The 18,655-nt window shown below is 39.8% G+C and overlaps 1 protein-coding gene across 1 annotated transcript in view; it reads right to left on the reverse strand.

Annotated features, from left to right (window-relative positions):
• The window catches only part of Shtn1 (shootin 1), an 80,030-nt gene that overhangs the window by 12,917 nt on the left and 48,458 nt on the right, over positions 1–18,655 (reverse strand). Inside the window, exons 12-15 of the mRNA XM_026389127.2 lie at positions 14,086–14,195; positions 11,107–11,160; positions 5,958–6,078; positions 1,787–1,979 (exon numbers count right to left, since the gene is read on the reverse strand). Of these exons, the coding sequence (XP_026244912.2) occupies positions 1,787–1,979; positions 5,958–6,078; positions 11,107–11,160; positions 14,086–14,195 (478 nt within the window). The remainder of the gene's footprint in view (positions 1–1,786; positions 1,980–5,957; positions 6,079–11,106; positions 11,161–14,085; positions 14,196–18,655) is intronic.

Below are 18,655 nucleotides of genomic sequence, written 5' to 3' on the forward strand. Positions count from 1 at the left end.
GTAACTACATTAAGTTAAACTCTGAGTCATTACACTGCTAATCTACACACAGATGAATGAAGAGTGCCTGTCTAGGAAACGAATAATTGCCCTGTAGATACCCCAAATCCTCGGATTCCTTTGGTCTAGCTGTATTGAGGGAATGGAGTTCTCAGAAAGGTACTCTTATTTGCTGAACGCCTGTCAATATGAAAATAGGTGGCAGTAGTTATTTCAGCTACAGGATGTCAAGAACTGAATAATCAAGCATTAGGTTACAAAGTTTAAAAGTTAATACAGCAGCACAGAGTATTTGTATTAGTGCTTTAAGTGGATAAATTAAATTGAAATGTGTCCCTTAAGCAGTCATTGAACGAGCAAGATGAGAAATAAATTGAGCTTCACATCGGCCTTTATGGCATCTAACAACTGTGTCTGTCAACACATGGATCCTTTTCACTGTCAATTCAACGCACATTTTGCAGACCTTGGGCCTGCAATTATTTCATTTCCTTTCTTGGAAATGTAATTTCCACTTACTTTTGGAGAATAAAAGGCAGACAAAAGGAAGAAGGAGTTGCAGTATTTTCTGATTAAGATTATCTGTGTAAAATGGTAAAGGAAAAAAAAATCTATACACACACACTGAAGCATTTCTCAGAAACTAACTTGTCTCAGCTAAATTGCTTTTGTGTCTGGGTATTGGTTCAAATGTAGCCAGACTGTTGATGTCAAATTAGGTGTTAAACAAATTTAATAGGAAAGATGAAGAGTGAATATAGATCATCTTTCTGTTAGAACTGTGCAAATGACTCCAGTCAAAAGAAAGGAAACACACGACTGCAGGAGAAAATGTGCTTTTAAACACAATGAAATTAGATAAAACTGTAAATCAGCAAGGAAGGCCATTCATTCCAAAAGAGGGGGGGGGGGGAGAAAGTTAATAGCACCAATGAGAGAAATGCAAAGAGAGGAAGAAAATACCAGTTGGCAAAAATAGATCCAAATTGAATTTCAACTTCATTTGTCCAGGTTTCACCTTTTAAGCTAAGACAGCTAAAGCTACAAAAAAAAAGGGGGGCTCTTTCTCTCTTGACAGAACAGGAAATCAGAGGTTTAATTAACTGCGATTACAATATTCGGCTGATCTGATTTGCCTCACCTCTTCCTTTTCTTCAGCTGACAAACTAGCTGACGTCCTGGCAAGAGAACTAAAGCAAAAGTGTAGACTAATTTCAAAAAGAGCTTGCCATTGTTATAAAACAAATTGATCTTCCACGAGAACTCACTGACAAAGTGTCACTTTAGAGCCAGTCTGCGTACACGACTCCTTACATAGGATGTTTTCATCCCAGGATACAGCAGGGTGGAGGCACATCTTTCACAGAGGACCAGGAAATAAGTCTGTACAAAAGAACGCTTCAAAGTGGCCTCTGCAAGATCTAGCACCTTCTCCGGCTGCTCAGGAACCATGAAAGACAGATGAACCTAACATTTAACTTTGAAGGACTAGGTGTCTCCTGATATGGAATTTGAGTATCAGCCAGGTCAATTCTTTGTGTAGAAAAAGAACCTGTTGCCAAACCAGGTTAGGGAAGGAATTCCCTTTAGACATGGTATTTGCTCTGGATCTGAAGGAGAGCTCTGGGGCAGGTGCTCAGAAGCAAAAGTTGGCTCATCAAAGGAAGGAGGAAGAGAACTGTCTAGCCAAATCAAAACCTCTCTGAAGAGAAACAAACCAAACAAACACACGTTAGTCATTACAGATTCTTCTATATACTACTTAGTAAAGAGCATCGTTACTTACTGAAACGTAACCTTGGAACTTGTGCATCCTTCCAATTTACGGGGCCCTTCACCTGGCTCAGGTGTTAGGGGGGACGAACTGTTGAATTCTGCCTCCAGAGTTTTCTTGGTCAAGGCTGTTTTTGTTACACTGGATACAGAACCCAACACTGGCATGGATTTGGACTCTGAGGTGGCTAATATCCCGGTAGGACCTTAAAACCAAACACATACCTCAAGTTTAATTATTCTGTGTGATGCTTATTAATATGGTACTGAAAAACAGATTAGGTGAAAACCCTCAAGAAGTGAAAAGGACAAGTTGGTTAAAAAATTTCAGGAGCATGCTGAAAGTGTTCCTACTGGAAATCAGCTGCTGCTTTTCAAAGTACCAGGAACACGCTGAGGAATTGTGCACAGAGCTCTGGGAAACCACAAACCCCAGCCATGGCTCCCTCGAGGACCAGAGTCCGCAGTGACCCTGGAACTGCGAAAACTCTTTTCTGCCCCCAGAGGATGGCTTTCTGGCAGCCCTGCCCAAGCCATCTTGCCTTTCAAGAGTTAATTCTTCCCAAAACTTGGCTCTGTGTTTTACATGGAAAATGGAACGATGTCAAAAGGCTCTTTTTAAAAGGCTCATGAAGGCTTCTTGAGCATTAAACAGCTTTTATGAACATTTTCATTTTAATGTGAATGAGAAGTAAGTGGATTTATTGCCTCTTAAAATACAGACACAGGATTATGAAAATTAAGAGGCAAAGGGTTTGGCTGTTTACCTTTTTGACTTTTCTGTTCTTTGGGATGGCATTTAACAACTACAATAGGGCTTGTTATTGAAATTACTGGCAAACTGGTCTAAAAATGCTGGGCATGTGAACAACACCTCATCCTGGCTTCCTTCTGTCTTTCTATAGGAAGACTGTATCCAAGGCAGTTTTTCCTTAAAGCAAACTTCCAGTATGTCTTTCCTGAAACTTCAGAAGGCATGCTTTTGAAACAAAGAGATTTATGAGATAAGCCATAAATATGAAAATTCAATGACAATTTCTAAAAATTTGTTTGAGAACAACCTTGAAAGGTAATACTAAGAGGAGGACATAATTTGGGAGTCTCCATATCCATAAGAGATGTCAGATCATCTCTCAAGATGGAAGCTTCTGGTAGGTACAGTCTAAAATGCTAGCTCATCCCTGGTCATTAATATTTACCTCTGGAATTTTATTCTTAAATTTGGCTAAAATTATTTGCCTGGGAGACACAACCCTCCAGACTGGAGAGAGTGCCAGCCCACAAAGCATTGGTGTGTAACTTCCTTACATATTTCATCTGAACCATTTGGGCAGACGGTTGGTGACACTACTGAATATTCAGATTGAAAAAGCCTTTTCCTTTTGGCTCTGTTAAGCCTTGTGTTGCAGGGGGTGTGAGAGTAAAAAGAGAAGGGCAGAAAGACCCAGAGCGCTAGCTCCTGGAAACACAGAAAAGAAGCTGAATCCAGACTTTCTGCAGAGCAGCTCTCTTCTGCCTCCGGGTAACTGATGACTTCAGCCCTAGATAGCTTGAAACAATCTGCCCTTGTGGGAAGGCGTGATGCGTTTCTGAACACACCAACCCTGCTGCTTGTTCTGCAACTGAAGCCAAATCAAAAGGAGGGAGAGTAGTGAGCTGAGCCAGAGCTCTTATTTTTCTTACATACAAAAAGAAATTTTAAAAAATGCACCATGTTTGAGATTATTATTGCTGCACCCTGCTTGAGCCAACCGATGCTCTCTAAGAGGCACTGGCTGATCTTTAAGTCATCAGTTTGGCAGGCTCCAAGGCTAAGGAAAGCAGGGGAACATCACTCAGCACCAGAAGAAAAACTCAAGAAACAATGGTGCATGCCCGGCTGTTGGGGGCGACACCCTCCAACCCAGGATCTGAGTCCTGCCCAGTCTGGACCACCTCCCTTTTGATACTTCCTTTGTCCAGGGTGTCCTCCCATCTACTTTTCTGTACGATTTTGTGTGCAGAAGCAAACAATGTCAAAGACTTCTCTGCACCAGAGGCACAAATCAATCCAAGACCTCAGCTCTGTCATTTGACCCCTGCCACGCAGCTGCCAGGCTTCCGCTGCTTCCTCAATCTCTTCCCTGGAACTTTACACTTTGCCAGTCCATGACCTCTAGAAAAAGATGCAGGGAGTAAATGCCTCTTCCAGACTGATGCAAGGAAAATGTCTGCACCACAATGGTATGATTTCATTTGGATGAAGAGAGCTTGCCAGTCTGTTGTTTCCCTTTTTCCCTTGGCTATTAGGAAGCTCAAAGAAAATTTCTGTTCAATTACAAGTCACTCTCTCAGTATATCTCCACTTCACCTCACCAATGATAGTTCTTATTTCTCTATTCATGTTATTAGTGATTCTACTGAATTTATATCATTAACTCTAACTTCCCTCAAGTGATACATTGACTATTTGGACACTGGTGAAATATAATCAGATAAAACAAAAGGTCCTCACCACGCCTCTAAAATATGTTCCTTTCTCCACTTAGAATTATTCCTATTTCCAATCTGACTAAAATGAAAGTGGATCCTCATTTCTTCCAATGAAAACTAACTGAAACTGTGAGAGTTGCATGTTTGTTCAAATTTGTGAATGAAGAAATACTTCTGGAGGAACAAAAAGGTCTATGGCAAAGCACGAACTGTAAATGACAGCAACTAAAATGTCACCCACAAAGTCCTAAAACACTAAGCTGAAATACTGGAATGAGTGACTCAAGCACAAGACACCAGATGAGTAATAACTCATATAGAAGCTGCATAAACACTTGTATAGCAACCTAAGAAAAGAGTGTCTCATGCACCCCTTTAAATTTCCTGACAGGTGGTTATTTTAGGGATTAAAAGGAAGAGTCCTTGCAGGATTTTAACAGGATTTGCAAACCAAACTGCAGACTGAATAGCTAAATTTAAAACAACAACAACAGAGGCTTCATCCTTTTATAATAAAGTTTGGCTGGAATGTTGCAGATTTTGATTCAAGGAATCAATTCACTCAGTTGTGTAAGTAAAGTCTTTAAAAAAAATACTAGTGCTTGAAGCTGGGTGGTACACACCTGGAATTCCAACAACCGAGGCAGCTGAGGCAAGAATGCAAGTTTGAGGCCAGTCTGGGCCACTTAGTGAGACCCTGTCTAAAACAAATAAATTAATTAAAAGAGCTAGGGATGTAACTCAGTGGTAGAGTGCCCCTGGGGTCAATCCTCAGTGCTGCAAAAACAAACAAAAAAAAAACTAGAAGCTAGTCATCAAAATCCCATCTTTAATATTCTTACAACTTAAATTTGGTCAACACGGCTCAATTGTTTGCAGATTTAAAAGTTACAATGGACTATATAGAATCAACCTAGTTGAGCCTAGGAGATTCAGCCCATCGGCTATGGCTGTATTTCCACCTCCACCTCCACAAGGGGGAACCTCATAAAGGCTTCTGCTAATTCCCAGGACCAAGCTGATGAAAACAACCAAAGATATACAAAGTCAGTTCTGGCATACATTTTGAGGCCTAAAATGTGGCTAACATGACTGGAACCCATACTGAGCCCAGGCCTTGCTCAGATGGTACACCTTTAGTCTGGGACAGGGTTGGCCATGAAGAGAAAAGATAGTCTCTCTGCATTTGTAACTAATATGTAATTACTACTAAAACTACCAATCATCAGGTGCTTACTTGGGCCAGGCACAGTGCTAAGCACCTTTCCTGTATTTACTTCCTTAACCCTGAGAACAAGCCCATGGAACAGTGCTTACATTGTCCTTATGCTATCAATAAAGAAATTGAGGCCTAAGGACAATCGGCAAGCAAGTGACAGAGATGGGAGGCAAACTCAGGCAGTCTGGTTCCAGAGCCTGGACTCAATGCTATATTCTTGGCCAAACACCAGGGCATCTCACATTAAGCAAATCAGGTCTATAAATGCCTGATTACCTACAAATGAATAAGTAAACAGACATACCAATGAATAAAAATATGTGAGTTCTTATGAGATATCCGTGAATACCTCTGCCCATCCACTACTTCTCACTCATATTAAAAATAAGCATTTTAACAGTAATTTTTAAAAGATTATTTCAAGCTAAATAGGGATTTAAAGGAAGAGGTGAAGAGGTGAAGAGCAGAACTATGGAGAATTCAAACGGCTTACTACTGCTATCTGCTTCTGCTGTCAACTTTCTGCGACGCAAAATCCTTTCTAACTCAGTTTCACTGTTTTCGGGGTCAAGGGATTTTAAGCTTCTTGAACTAGTGGATTTGTTAAGTGTCCCCTAAAGTAAAAACAAAACAAAAACAAAAAGGTTAATGTCTTAATACAATATACAAAAAATTACAAAAATCAAACCAACAGAACATTACCAGAATTTGAATGGAATTAGGAAACAAATTTGCTGTACATATATTTTAAATGTGCACATCCTCAACAGAGGGTTGAGCATTTAAGAAGATGTTGCTGACGAGGGAGATGCTGGTTTTGCATCAGAAGAGCAGAACGAGAACACCTCTTGATGATGAGATGACTATGAAATTCACCACTGGGAAAGTCCTTGCCCAATGACCTTTAAGATTCTGATACGTGTTGATCGGTGGAGAAGAGAATGGATATATTAAACTCACCTTAGGAGGGTATCTTGATACAGCAGCCATGAGCCACCGAACCCAAATCCTTGTGGCACTAAAAAAGTGTGTGGCTGATTCTTCAGAGAGAGGGACCCCCCATTGCACACTTGGTGACAATGGTGTTGCGGCTGCAAAGGAAGCAGGCTATGTTCTCCCAGGTGGCCTGTCTGAAGAAGGACTGCCCTGATCACACCTTGACTTCAGTGTGCAAGAAGAGAGTTATAAGTACACAGGGAGGCATCCAACTCCATGTTCCTAACAGAGATGACAGTGGAGGTACTGTGCAGGGCCCAGAAGACACTGGAGGAAACAAGAGAAGCATCCCACTGTGCTCCTGCTTAAATTGGCACCTACTTCCAAGAAGACAAAGATCCCTGCAGGGGTTCCCTGCCCCTGCGACAGAGGGAGAGCTATGCTTTCCACCTCCACTTCTAGTCAAGGGTTTGTAGAGAATATGGGTGATGTGCTTCTCCACTGGATTAAGGATGTAGCACTTCAACATTACCAGGTTTTCAGAAGAAAGGTCCACTTTCTGTGAAGTGGTTCTCCTCAGCTATGCCAGAGGCTTGGGGTGGAGGGAGGAGCCAGGAGAACCATGGTCTTCTGATCAGAGGATAAAGGAACTCAAGTCCAATATAACTGGCCAGACTTCATGCCTGAATCAGAAGGAGCTTTTGTCCACCCAGGCTAATTACCACGCCAGTGTCTGACCAGCTGAACTCACTAAGCTCTTGTCTCACTCCTGTTCCCTCCCTAATGCCAACTTCTGGAAGATTCTAAGAATTCTACCTGCTAAAAAACGGTAACCTGTGTTTCTTCTTTAGACTATAAAACAAAAAAAAAAGGGTCCTTATAAAATCAGACATTTACAAATTTCACATTGATATAGGTTATTATGTTGCTTTTGTTTAGGAAAAGTGCCCCACTCCCCCACCCCCTGCTATCTGTTTGAAGTTATAAAAAAAAGTATCCTGCTGTCTGGAGGGAAATTGACTAATAAGATTAGGAGACTATATTATTTTGCTGTCAGCTACCTTCACAACTCATGTGTGAAATACTTAGATAAGGCTCATATTTCAATCAGATAAGGCTCATATTTAATATAGTACTTCTTTCTATGGAAGTACCTCTTTTTGCTTTGCACTTACTACAAAAATTCATAAGACATATGAAAAGGAAAGTCACATCATATATAATACCACAGTAGCTTATTTTATAATTAAAAACCACGATGACCTGTTAAATTTAACATTGCAGGTCAGTATTTAGTTATTGAAGAGAAACAGAGTGAGGTATGATTGTCATTGACAAAACAGAACTATAGCTACTTTATAAAACTTGAAAAGCGTGTACTAGAACAACTATCCCCATATCATGTGTATTTATAATACTTAATACCATCTGTATAATATGCTACCAGATGTTTGAAAACTTACAGTTATCACTACTGAAATAACTTATAAAATTTAATACTTTGTTTGAATGTCAAGGACACTATGGTTTTTCCTAATCGCTGGTATTAATTCAAAGAAAAAGTGTAGGGTATTTTCTATTGTTAAATTTATCTTTCACAACATCATTTGGTTTTTTTCATGTGGATAACACAATTATTCCCCCAAATTCCTGACTATAGTAAGTTATCCTGTCACACCTGAGATGGAGGAAGTCCACTTTCCAAGTTCTTACCTTTGAGCCTAACTTCTTCCTCCACTTACCGCCTGATGTGGTTGAGTAAACAAATACAAAAGCAAACTTTAAATCTACAGGCAACTGTGGATGACAAAGATTCTAAACTCTCAGCAGAAACAAAGAGTTGAGCTCATAAAGTATGGGAGATTATCTTGGTTATCTATGGTAGAATAACAGAATTTGAGAATGAGAAATTGGCTCATTAACCATGTGGTACATACAATTCCTTCATTTTACAAAGAGAATTCAAACTCAGTGGTGAGCTGAAGGGTCTGGGCAAGGTCCAGACTGTCCTAGGCAGTGCTCCTTAACTGACCACTGGGTAACAAAATCTTCTGTTAATTCCCAAACCAGGGTTCCTTCTACGTCACACCACCCTGAACATGAAACCCTCTCAGGCTCCATGTTTGCTAAGTGCTCACTACACTGACTGATCTCAGATGGCAAAATGAACTGTTCAACAATTCCTATGTACTTTGAAAAACTGAAAATGTTTGAAAAAGACCCATAAGACAATTTGTTTAAAGTTGTTTTTGTTTCTTTGGTTTGGAGCTAACTGAATTTGAGACATTTAGATTAATTTATATTGATTTATTCTTCAGGAATCACCACTGCCACTTAGAGTGGCTTTAAAATGACTGAAGTGATTCGGTCATTTCCTAAACCTTAAAACTTGTGTAACTATGAGAGATGAACTATACATATTTTATCTAAAAATAATACAGCTTTAAAAATTAACTGGAAGTAGGTTTGGAATAATGAGTTGCACCATACTAATACCTTAAAAATTGTACAACTCAAAATATAGAGTAGAGTTTTCCAACTCCCCCCAAATCAGACATTTGTTCCTTCATGTGAGATTTGCTCAGCAGCCGACCAAATCTCTAAGGCTTAGTTAGACCTTGAGTCACATTCCACTGCAAAATATCCTTTACTGAGCTGCTTCCTGGTTCAGTCCTGGAAGAGAACTAACTGAACACATATTTCCTAGTGCCTCTTGGCACACACAGGTGCTTGCTCTCCACTTCAGCATGAAACTATGAGCTTTTTGGTGTTTTTCTACATTTGCTTCTCATTTGCTGTGATTGTAACGCTGGGTACTACCCTTGATAATCCTAATAGTCAGAATCCTGGCAAGAAGCACCAGAAGCAGGGTGAGCTGGGGGCTGGTTCTGCCTCTCATAAGAATGTGCCTAGTTTCCTGACTCCAGTTGATTGGGAGTTATAAAGAGTCTGCTGTCCCTCAACAGAAACTTCTATTGGGGTACAGGAGAGTTGCAGCTTATTGCAGAGGTGGGGACAGGATCATGAGGTCCATTTTTAAAAGATACTTAATACAAAGAAATTATATTGCCAAAATAATAACTACTAGAGATCCACTAATGCCAAATAAGGTAGAACAATCTAATAATAGATCTAGGGCAAAAAGGATGGGAGCAACTTGCAAAATATGACTTTAAAATTTTTATAATTTGTAAATAATTTCTCAAATTTCTCTCCTTGGAGTGGCAAAAAATTATAGAGAATATTATACTCAAGAATATCATTGGAGCTAGGGGTGTAGCTCAGTGGTAGAGCTCTTGCCTGACAAGGGTCATGTTGTTCTGGGCCTCCCTCTCCCCCAAGAAAGTATTGCTGAGATCCAGTAACTTGCCACCATCCAGAACTGTCAGGGAGGGGAGTATCCTGAACAATCAAGTGTTACCATGTTTCTCATATAAATTTCTAATTTTAAAAATAAACCAAACATATAAGTCAAGTGCAGTATGTTCTCTATACTAATAGAGAGGATCAGAACTCTCTCCAGCACCTCATAGTGCTCCTGGGGACATCTTCATCAACATTAATTAGCATCCTAATGCAGACAATAAAAGGGACTGTCCTAGGCAGTGCTCCTTAACTGAACACTGGGTAACAAAATCTTCTGATTAAAGAAGCCATTAGATAATAACCACATCGCTTTTTTTTCAGTGGTTTTAATCCTTGATTCTGTAGGTAGACCACCACTGTTAGCCAGTGATACACCTCTCTTCAGGGCTAATCCCACTCACTTAAAACTAAAGCAAACTAATTAAGCCATTCTACGTTAAGTCTACTGTTTGAAGACACGCTTGATGAAAATAATTCTGTTTGCCGTCATTATGTGATGTCTGCATGCAACGCATAATTAGCACAGTAACAACAAACAGGGGCGTATCAGTCCCGCACCTCCGCCCCCACATCACAGACTCACTGTGCAAAATAAAGGGGATTGGGACTGGAACAGGGTCTGAAAATAGAGCTCTGTGTCTGAAGCACTTGCTACGTGAGGTATTTGTCTCTGAAAGGGACATTTGGAGAGGGCAGCAATTTCCTCCATTGGAAAAAGCTCCCACTTTGGAAAACAGAAATAGAACTAGAGATGGACGTTATGCACACTTCCAACAAATATGAATTACCTTTAGAAAATGAAATTAGCATATAGAAAGGGTCTCTTATTGTACCCTCCAATTTTTCACTAAATAATTGCTTCAACTGTGGGAAAAAGCAGACTATGACCCTGAGATGAACATATCTGGGTGGGAGCTCAGGTTTACATGTAGGTGTCAAGAATCCCACTTTCACCCATCAAGGGAAAGCGCTCTCCATGTAAAGCACTACCCATCTATTATAGTGCTGTTATTCACAGACACGTACTGATCCCCACATATGGCCAGACACTTGACCTTCATGCTACAATGCCAGGATTAGAGGGCAAGAACAGGAAACAATGACTTTGGTGGAAGTGTAACCACTCTTTCAGAGTAGAAAGAGCAAAGTGATATTTGATACGTTATTCGCACATGCGATAGAGGAATCCATAAGTACAATCAAGTGAGCTGTCGAAGGAAATGAGGTGAATTAAATGAAAATAAAACAGACCAAAACAATCACCATAAAAAAATAGACAGTAACAATATTTTCCTTTCCTTTATCCATTAATTAAACAATAAACCAGTATCTATTCTTACCAGTATTCCTTTTAGTTCATTCACTGCACTTTCAGAGCCTTTTGAAGATTCTGGCTGCAATTTTGAGAAGGAAAAAAAAATTACTAGTTATTCAGTTTAAAATTACCAACGATATTTTGTATTGCAAATTGTTGACAGCTTATATTGGTGCAATGTACGGCTATATAATTTTAAATTACATCTACATCTTAAGGTTTGGAAAAAATATTAGCCATGTTAATGTCCCCAAGCTTGAATCGAACCAAAAATTAGAAGTTATACATTTAAAACAAAAGGGCTTGTGTTACCATCTCCTAAACATCATTTTGTACCTCTTGATTATCATCATAGATGGGAAAGATTTGGCAAACATCAGATTTGAAAGATTTGGTTCCAAAATGCTCAGAATTTTTTTATATCAACTGTTCTCTACATGCACGGCTGGACCTCTGCCAATAAGCAAGGAAGAAAGAGAAGAGGGTGCAGAGCAGGGAGCTGGTGAGGGGCTAAGCCTCTCTCTGCTCCAGTAGCTCCAGGAGGGACTGGCAGGTCTTGTTTCATGAATCTCACAAGAGGACTGAGTTAGGAGAGAAGGAACTGGGAAGAATATAGCTCACGTTAGCATGCCTGGCTGCCAGAGCAGTCAGGGGCCTCTGAGGGGCAGCCCAATTATTGCATCTCACGAGGAAAGGTAGGATTTGAGGCAGGTGTTTAGAATCCAAGTCCAGCTCTCTTCTGGACACACCAACAATGAAATAATTTTAAATGAACTTCTGGGTAATTTCTGCCTATTCCACAATACCTAACAGTCTCTGAATTCTCAGCCACCTTAAAGGAGGGCAAATTGAACCTGGGCCCTTATGAAAAGCAGCTCAGGAAAGGCCTCAGATCCCCTGACTCCCACTTCCTTCCACAAAGGATTGAGATAAAGAGAAAACTTGGCAAGATATAGTGATGGGACCCTGGAGCCTCCCATGCCCAGAAAAAGACTCAAGAAATGGGAAGCAATCAATAACACCACATTCCTTTCCCCTCCAAAGATAGTAAAAAAATAAGATCCCATTCCAATTTTTTAAAAAATGAAGATAGAAAAAAACTGAGGCATTCAGTTCCCATAGGCTGGGTTTTCTGTGAATCACACACGCCCGCAGTGGAGCCCAAGCTCTGAGACACCAACTCCAGCTGTCCATCGGCACCACTGCAATGTCAAGGAACTTCAAGACCCTGCAGGTACATTAGTATTTCCCAAGGCAGCAGGACTCCTGCAGGGAAGCTGTGCACACCTCAACTCTCATTTCTGAACAAACTGCCCTGCGAGAGGCATGAAGGTGCTGCCTCGCCCCGTGAGCGGCCCTGAGGTGGCCACCTCTGGTAGCCTCTCACATGGGATGGCTTAGAAAAGCGTTGGTGGCACTGGGGAGGCAGTCCACACTCCAGCAAGCAGTGACCCTGGCGGTCACTCAGCCCTAGTCTACACAGTTTAATAGTTACCAGCGAATAACCCCGGCATCCACTGATAAGGGATGTTTTCTCAATTTTGAACTGACATTAAACCATGTATAACTGCTGGAAGAGTCATGGGAGGAAAGAAAGATTGCAGAGTGATATTCTGAAAATGAAAGGTACGTGTGGAACATGAATTGCTTACGGTTTAAGAAGTTTCCAACATTGTTCTCTAAACTAATTTTGCTTCTTTATGACACTGCATTTTTCTCTAGTAATAGTCTGGTTTTACTTATTCTTTCCATAATAGTTGTGACACGACAGTCGTAAGAATGTATTCTGTTTAAGACAGCACTCAGACCTTGCATTTTCTAAAGTGTTTTCATATTTTATTTCATTTGATCCTGACAACAACTCATGAATCAGAGAGGGCAGATGCTGTCCCCATTTTGTACAGAAAAAACTGTAGGGAAGCTGGTGGCAGTGCCAGGGCCCTGATGCCAGCCCTTGACCCGTTCCATGGTCATTCTACACTGCTTCCCTTCTGGTTTATTTTGTGACCTTTGCTTGGGAAATGGCTTCCAGGTCATTGGGGCACAGACTGCCCTGCTCTGCCTGGTTGGCTGAAGTTTCTGTCCCACCAGGTGCACCTCCACTCTTGGAGCTGTCATTCTGCCCTCTTTTTCATCACCTACCCATGCACAGCCATGCCACAGCCACCCCTCCTTGCCTGAGTATCTTGCCTGCCTGTGACAAAATGGTCACTTAACAGTTCACCAGAATTACTACTAGTCACCACAGCAGGAGACATTCAGGAAGTGCAGAGGGGTACCCTTGAGTACAAGAGAGAAAAACCAGAAAGTCTGGTGAAAAGGAAGAGAAAGAAGGAAGAAAACCTGTCTGTTCACACCTGATCAGAGTAGAAAAAGAAAGAACATTTTTCAAGAAAAATGTCAAGAACTGTTACTGGGTCTCTTTCCAGGTGACACACACATAGGGAGGGGAGCAGTACTGACTGGACTCAGCACCTCGGCAGACCCCGAGGGCTGGCTGCTTCTGGGTTGGGAGACAGCAGATGAGGTACAGGTCGCACAGGCAGACCATCCATCCTCGCTCGCTCCTTCAGTTCTGTACTGCCTTAGCTCTGCTCTCCCCTTATCCTGTGACCCCACTAACGTGGAGCCTCAGAAGGCAAGAGTGCTGTCTGTTCTGTCTACTGCCTCATGGCCCAGTGCCTGGCACAGAGGACTCAGCAGATTCCTGACAAAGAAAGGAAAGGGAGTCACAATTGTTAATCCCTGTTTGATGTGACAGTACATATCAAAGTCCCTCTAGAGGGGACAGCAGCTCCCTGCAATATACATGGCTTACTTTCTATCCTGATTAGGTTCACACCAAGGGTCAAAAAGTCCCCCCAAAACAGGCTTATACAGAAGTAAAAAGCTTTCATGATACCTTAGCCTTATCTGAAACTCAAAAGTTGGTCCTGTAACTTTCAAATTTTTACATTAAAAAAAGGAAATATCAAGGGGAAAGGAGCAAGTGGCCACTGCATACCTTTGCCTTCGGTCTGGCTGTCTGATTAACAGGTCTAAGATGAACTCCCTTCTTAATTCTATCCATCATTTCTTCGACTGCTTGCCTCTTCAGATCCGTGACTTCCTCCGCTGTTCAAAGAACACAGACATAAATCATCTTAGGTTACAAGAAAACAGCTAATTCCTATCTTTGGTGACTGAAGATTGCACTATGTAATTAATCACAGTGATTTTTCAGACAGTTGCTGAACATAATAATTTACTAAAGTTAGCAGTCACCAGGTAGAAATGGTTTTTTTAAAAAAAATTCTTAAAAGATCTGAAGAGTAAAACTTATACCGATTAAGATCAAATTTGTAACATGGAAGTAAATATTGTTTCACCTAGGTTAAAGTAGATTTTGTTCATTCATCAACATAAGAATAAACTTGGATATCTCTAGGTATTTTAAAAATGAGACTTTGTCCCTTTCCAAATAATCATTCATCTTTTCCTCAAAGTTCTTTTCTATAAGTTACAATACATTCTATGTCAAAGAAATCAGTCCAAAGCCTATTTGAAAAAAAGATCAAAGAGATGTTTTTCTTGTTGGAAGAAATCCATAGTCAAAAGATGGATAGCAGAGAAATAAAATCTATTTTTAAACTCCCACCTTTTGTTTACGAATCATGTGGAATGGAAACATTTAAACAAACCTTTTCAAGTCTTTTAAAGCTCTTTATGTTAAAGAAAATATACAGCCAGCAATAATTGTGATTAGGTAATTAAATGTGATTAAAAATTTCAACTATTATCTAACCTTTGAATTATTTTGCTGCAAAACAAATAAACCTGTTGAGATGTATATCAACTAGATGAATGCAACTGAGTTTAGCTTAAACCTGTTGATTAAACCTCTCTCTTGTAGAATATCTTGGCCAAAAGCACAGAAACACTTTGGAACACTTGTCACCACTGATGTGGTTCTAGAAGTTCTGTTTATCTCCATTTAACTCAGCCAATGTATTAAATTGGAGTGTCTCATGAGGACCTTCTAGTCGGTGCCTTCAGTAGATACCACACTGCCTGACAAATGGTACTTGACAAGGACTTAACTGACAGATGACCTCTGAAGTTTTGGCTTTAACTGGATATTAATATGTTTACTATTTGAGTGAAAATAACCCCCAAAGGCTGGCTTCTAATAGGAGGAGATCACACCTGTACCCTCCAGCAGATTGGCACTTGTGTTAGGCCTTGAGCCACAGAGGCCTAAATTTTGGCTGGTGCTTTTGGAAAAGTCTCAGGTTAACTACGGGTATTCCTTCCTCATATAGGAGTGCCCAGGAGAATAGTGAGGGAATCGGGAGGTCCCCCAACCTCTGCAGCAGCACAATGACGGCATCTCTGCCACACTCACCATGTCATGCAGGCTGCTGATGCACTCCTCACTTCAAAGAGCATTTTGTCATCCTAAGAAGTCACCAAAAAGCTGGGAACTAAAATTTCTCAATATCCAAATAACAATTTTCCCTTCAAAAGTCAAAATAGTATCTTTATCAGGCAACATGGGAAACCTGGTCACCAAAGGTAGAACACATCCACCAGTAAATGAAAAGTGACAAAACTGCAGGGCCATCAATCATGGGCCCTTAAGGGCATCTTCTTCCAATAGTCCGCCAATACCATCAGGTGGACAGACAATACATTGCTATGGGTGAAATTTCGTTTGTTCACCGGCTCATTCATGTGCTACCTGAATCTCTATTGTACACTCTGGTGCTTTTGCTGACCCTGTTCAAAATCAGGAGAGATAAAACCCACATCTGCCATGAGTATGAGATTCATTCCTGGGAACTGAGAAAATAGCTACAAAACACATTTGATTTTTCAGAGAGGCTGCCATTTTGAGTGAGACTGGGAAGAGCTGCGTGGCAATAGGAACACCGCCTACAAACAGATTAGCACTCTGCAAGGAATGACTGAAACCCAATTAAATGCACCATACAAAAACTAATTAAGGCAGACAGATGGAGAATTATGGTCAACACCATTCAAATCTGCTACAGCATCTAACATAGCAGGAATTTAAAGTAGTTTCTTATATTTGCTTGCCAGAATCATAGTGATAATTCAGAGAAGTGCCACTATCTGTATTGTGTACAGATTATAAACCAGGCTTTAATTTCTCAGCCTTTTTCAAATGTAAAAGCTTAATTGGTCTTAAGGAAAAGAAATCGCTCTTATCAGATTCCCTACTCAGGCGCAACACAAGGGCAGAGCTAGGCTGGCTGCACAAGCTTTCTCTCTCACAGACCCTGTTTTTGAAATCGCAAAAAGCAATCTATATGAACTTCTAAACTATTAAGCAGTTCTAATAAATTGGCAAGAATCGCCTACAGAGAGCTCATGGTATGTTTTGTAATTCTTTCTGCAATCACGCAGTTGGTAATTGTCTCACAAAAGCATGTAATCAGTGGGACAATAGAAATATGCAGGATACTGGAGATTAAAGAAAAGGGACAAATGAAGACAACAGGTCTAATGTTATTGAACTGCCACAGGAAAATAAAATCAAATGTTCTTTGAGTTAGTGCTTCAAGGTCAGTCTTGGATCAGAAAGCTACATGTAATTAATTGGGGCTTAAATTTTAAGACCCACTTGAAAAATAAGTTAGCTCCTCAAAAGAAAATAAAAAAGAGAGGAAAAAAACCCCCACAGATGAAACCATCACCTTGTTACTCAATAAAATCTTCTGTTACTACCTAGAAGAAGCTAAAATAAATTTCTAAATCCCACAGAATTATTTTTCTATTTTGCTAACTTTCTTTTAAAAAAGAAAAAAAAAAAGCCCTCATGGCATTATGCCATGATGTACAAAATTTCTTAAAAAAAAAAAAAAAAACAACCACATTGTGGCTGAATAAATTTAAATTTTCTGTAAAGTCACAGAGTTAAAGAAATTCACTTAACTACAACATTGCTAGAATCTACTGAAATCAGCACTTTCCTTGTCTTCCCATAGAGCAGGTGCTATCTTGCCCATTTTCCTTAGCTACCATTTTGAGTGTTGTCTATGTGCTGGGTCCTACATTTTTCATGTTATGAGACCCAGAAATCCTCAGAACAACTCCATAAAATAGGAATTATAGTATTTCTCCCTTACCTACAGGAATGTGTTCCAAGACCCCCAGTGGGTGCCTGTAATCTTGGAAAGTATTGAACCATTTGTATACTATGTTTTTCCCTATATATACACACTTCTGATACAGTTTGAATTAGGCATAGTGAAAGCCTAGCAATAATAACCAAAAACAGAACTATGTACCAACATAATGTACTAAAACTCATGTGAATGTGGTCTTTTTCTCTCCACTGTGTTGGTAGCATATACAGTGTGGATACACTGGGAACATGAGATTTCATCACAGTACTACTTTAAATAAGCAATTTAAAACTTATATTTGTTTCTAGAATTTTCCTTTAATAGTTCCAGACTGTGGTTGATCAAGGGTACTGAAATACAGAAAAGTAGACTATAGAAAAGAAGGACTACTGTACTATTATGCCTGTTATAGAGATTAGCAAGCTGAGTCACAGAGAGGTTAAAATAAAATCAACAAATTAATTCCTGAAATATATCATAAACTGCAGGCATAACTTTGAAATCTTAGAATTGACCTACTAAATATTCTTGTAAACAATCAGCGCTATTAATTTCAAAGTTTATAATAATTTATTTTACTCAGATCTTAAAACTACAACTAAAATATTCCACTGGCCTAATTTATTACCAAGCTTTCTAAGGGAAAAAACCTAGGAATTCCCCACTTATAACCTGAAAACCTTATCTACCAAATTTTAAAAGCCATCATACAGTACTGACATAAGAAAGAAAACACAGTGATAGTGTGACAGTCCCTACATTATAAATGAGAATCCCAACATGTCCCAGATGATCCTAACATTTGATGCTCTCATTTGTTCACTGTATATTTAATAACCATGTGCACAATTAAGGAGACACTATCAGTAACCACTCTGCCAGACAGATAGGATGCTGCTCCGGCCACCTCTAGCTACAGTACATGTCATTCAAGCTGCATAATTTTTAGGTCTCTTCATTGCAAAAATCTCATGAGCAACTTCTGTGTCAGTAATTATTTAAGATTCCCAAAATAACAATCCAATAGCTCAAGGATATGAGAGGAAATACTGCCACATTTCATCAATTGTTAATAAAATGTCATTTGCATGAGGAAAATACTATGGCTCCTGATGCTGAGGGTTAAGAAGTTCTAGAATACGTTTTTTAATTAGAAAGATTTTAAATTAAAAATACTTAAATTTTTTGTTGACATTGACAAGACAATGTGATCTATTTTGAAGGAAAAAACATTCTATTCTGACTGCCCTCCTTGAAAATATACTAATTATTCCCCTAAAAATATGAAAAAAAAATTCATTCCTGTGTCAGGCAAAATCAATAGCCCGTAACTCAAGAGCAGAGCTGCCCTGGAAATCACCAAAAGCCTCAGGACTGCTTAGATTCCTGCAATGCCTCTTGCAAAACAGAATTTGCCTCAAAGTCCGGTAAACATGCAGAAGA

This window comes from Urocitellus parryii, chromosome 5 (genome assembly GCF_045843805.1).
Source record: "Urocitellus parryii isolate mUroPar1 chromosome 5, mUroPar1.hap1, whole genome shotgun sequence".
Classification (NCBI taxonomy): Eukaryota; Metazoa; Chordata; class Mammalia; order Rodentia; family Sciuridae; genus Urocitellus; species Urocitellus parryii.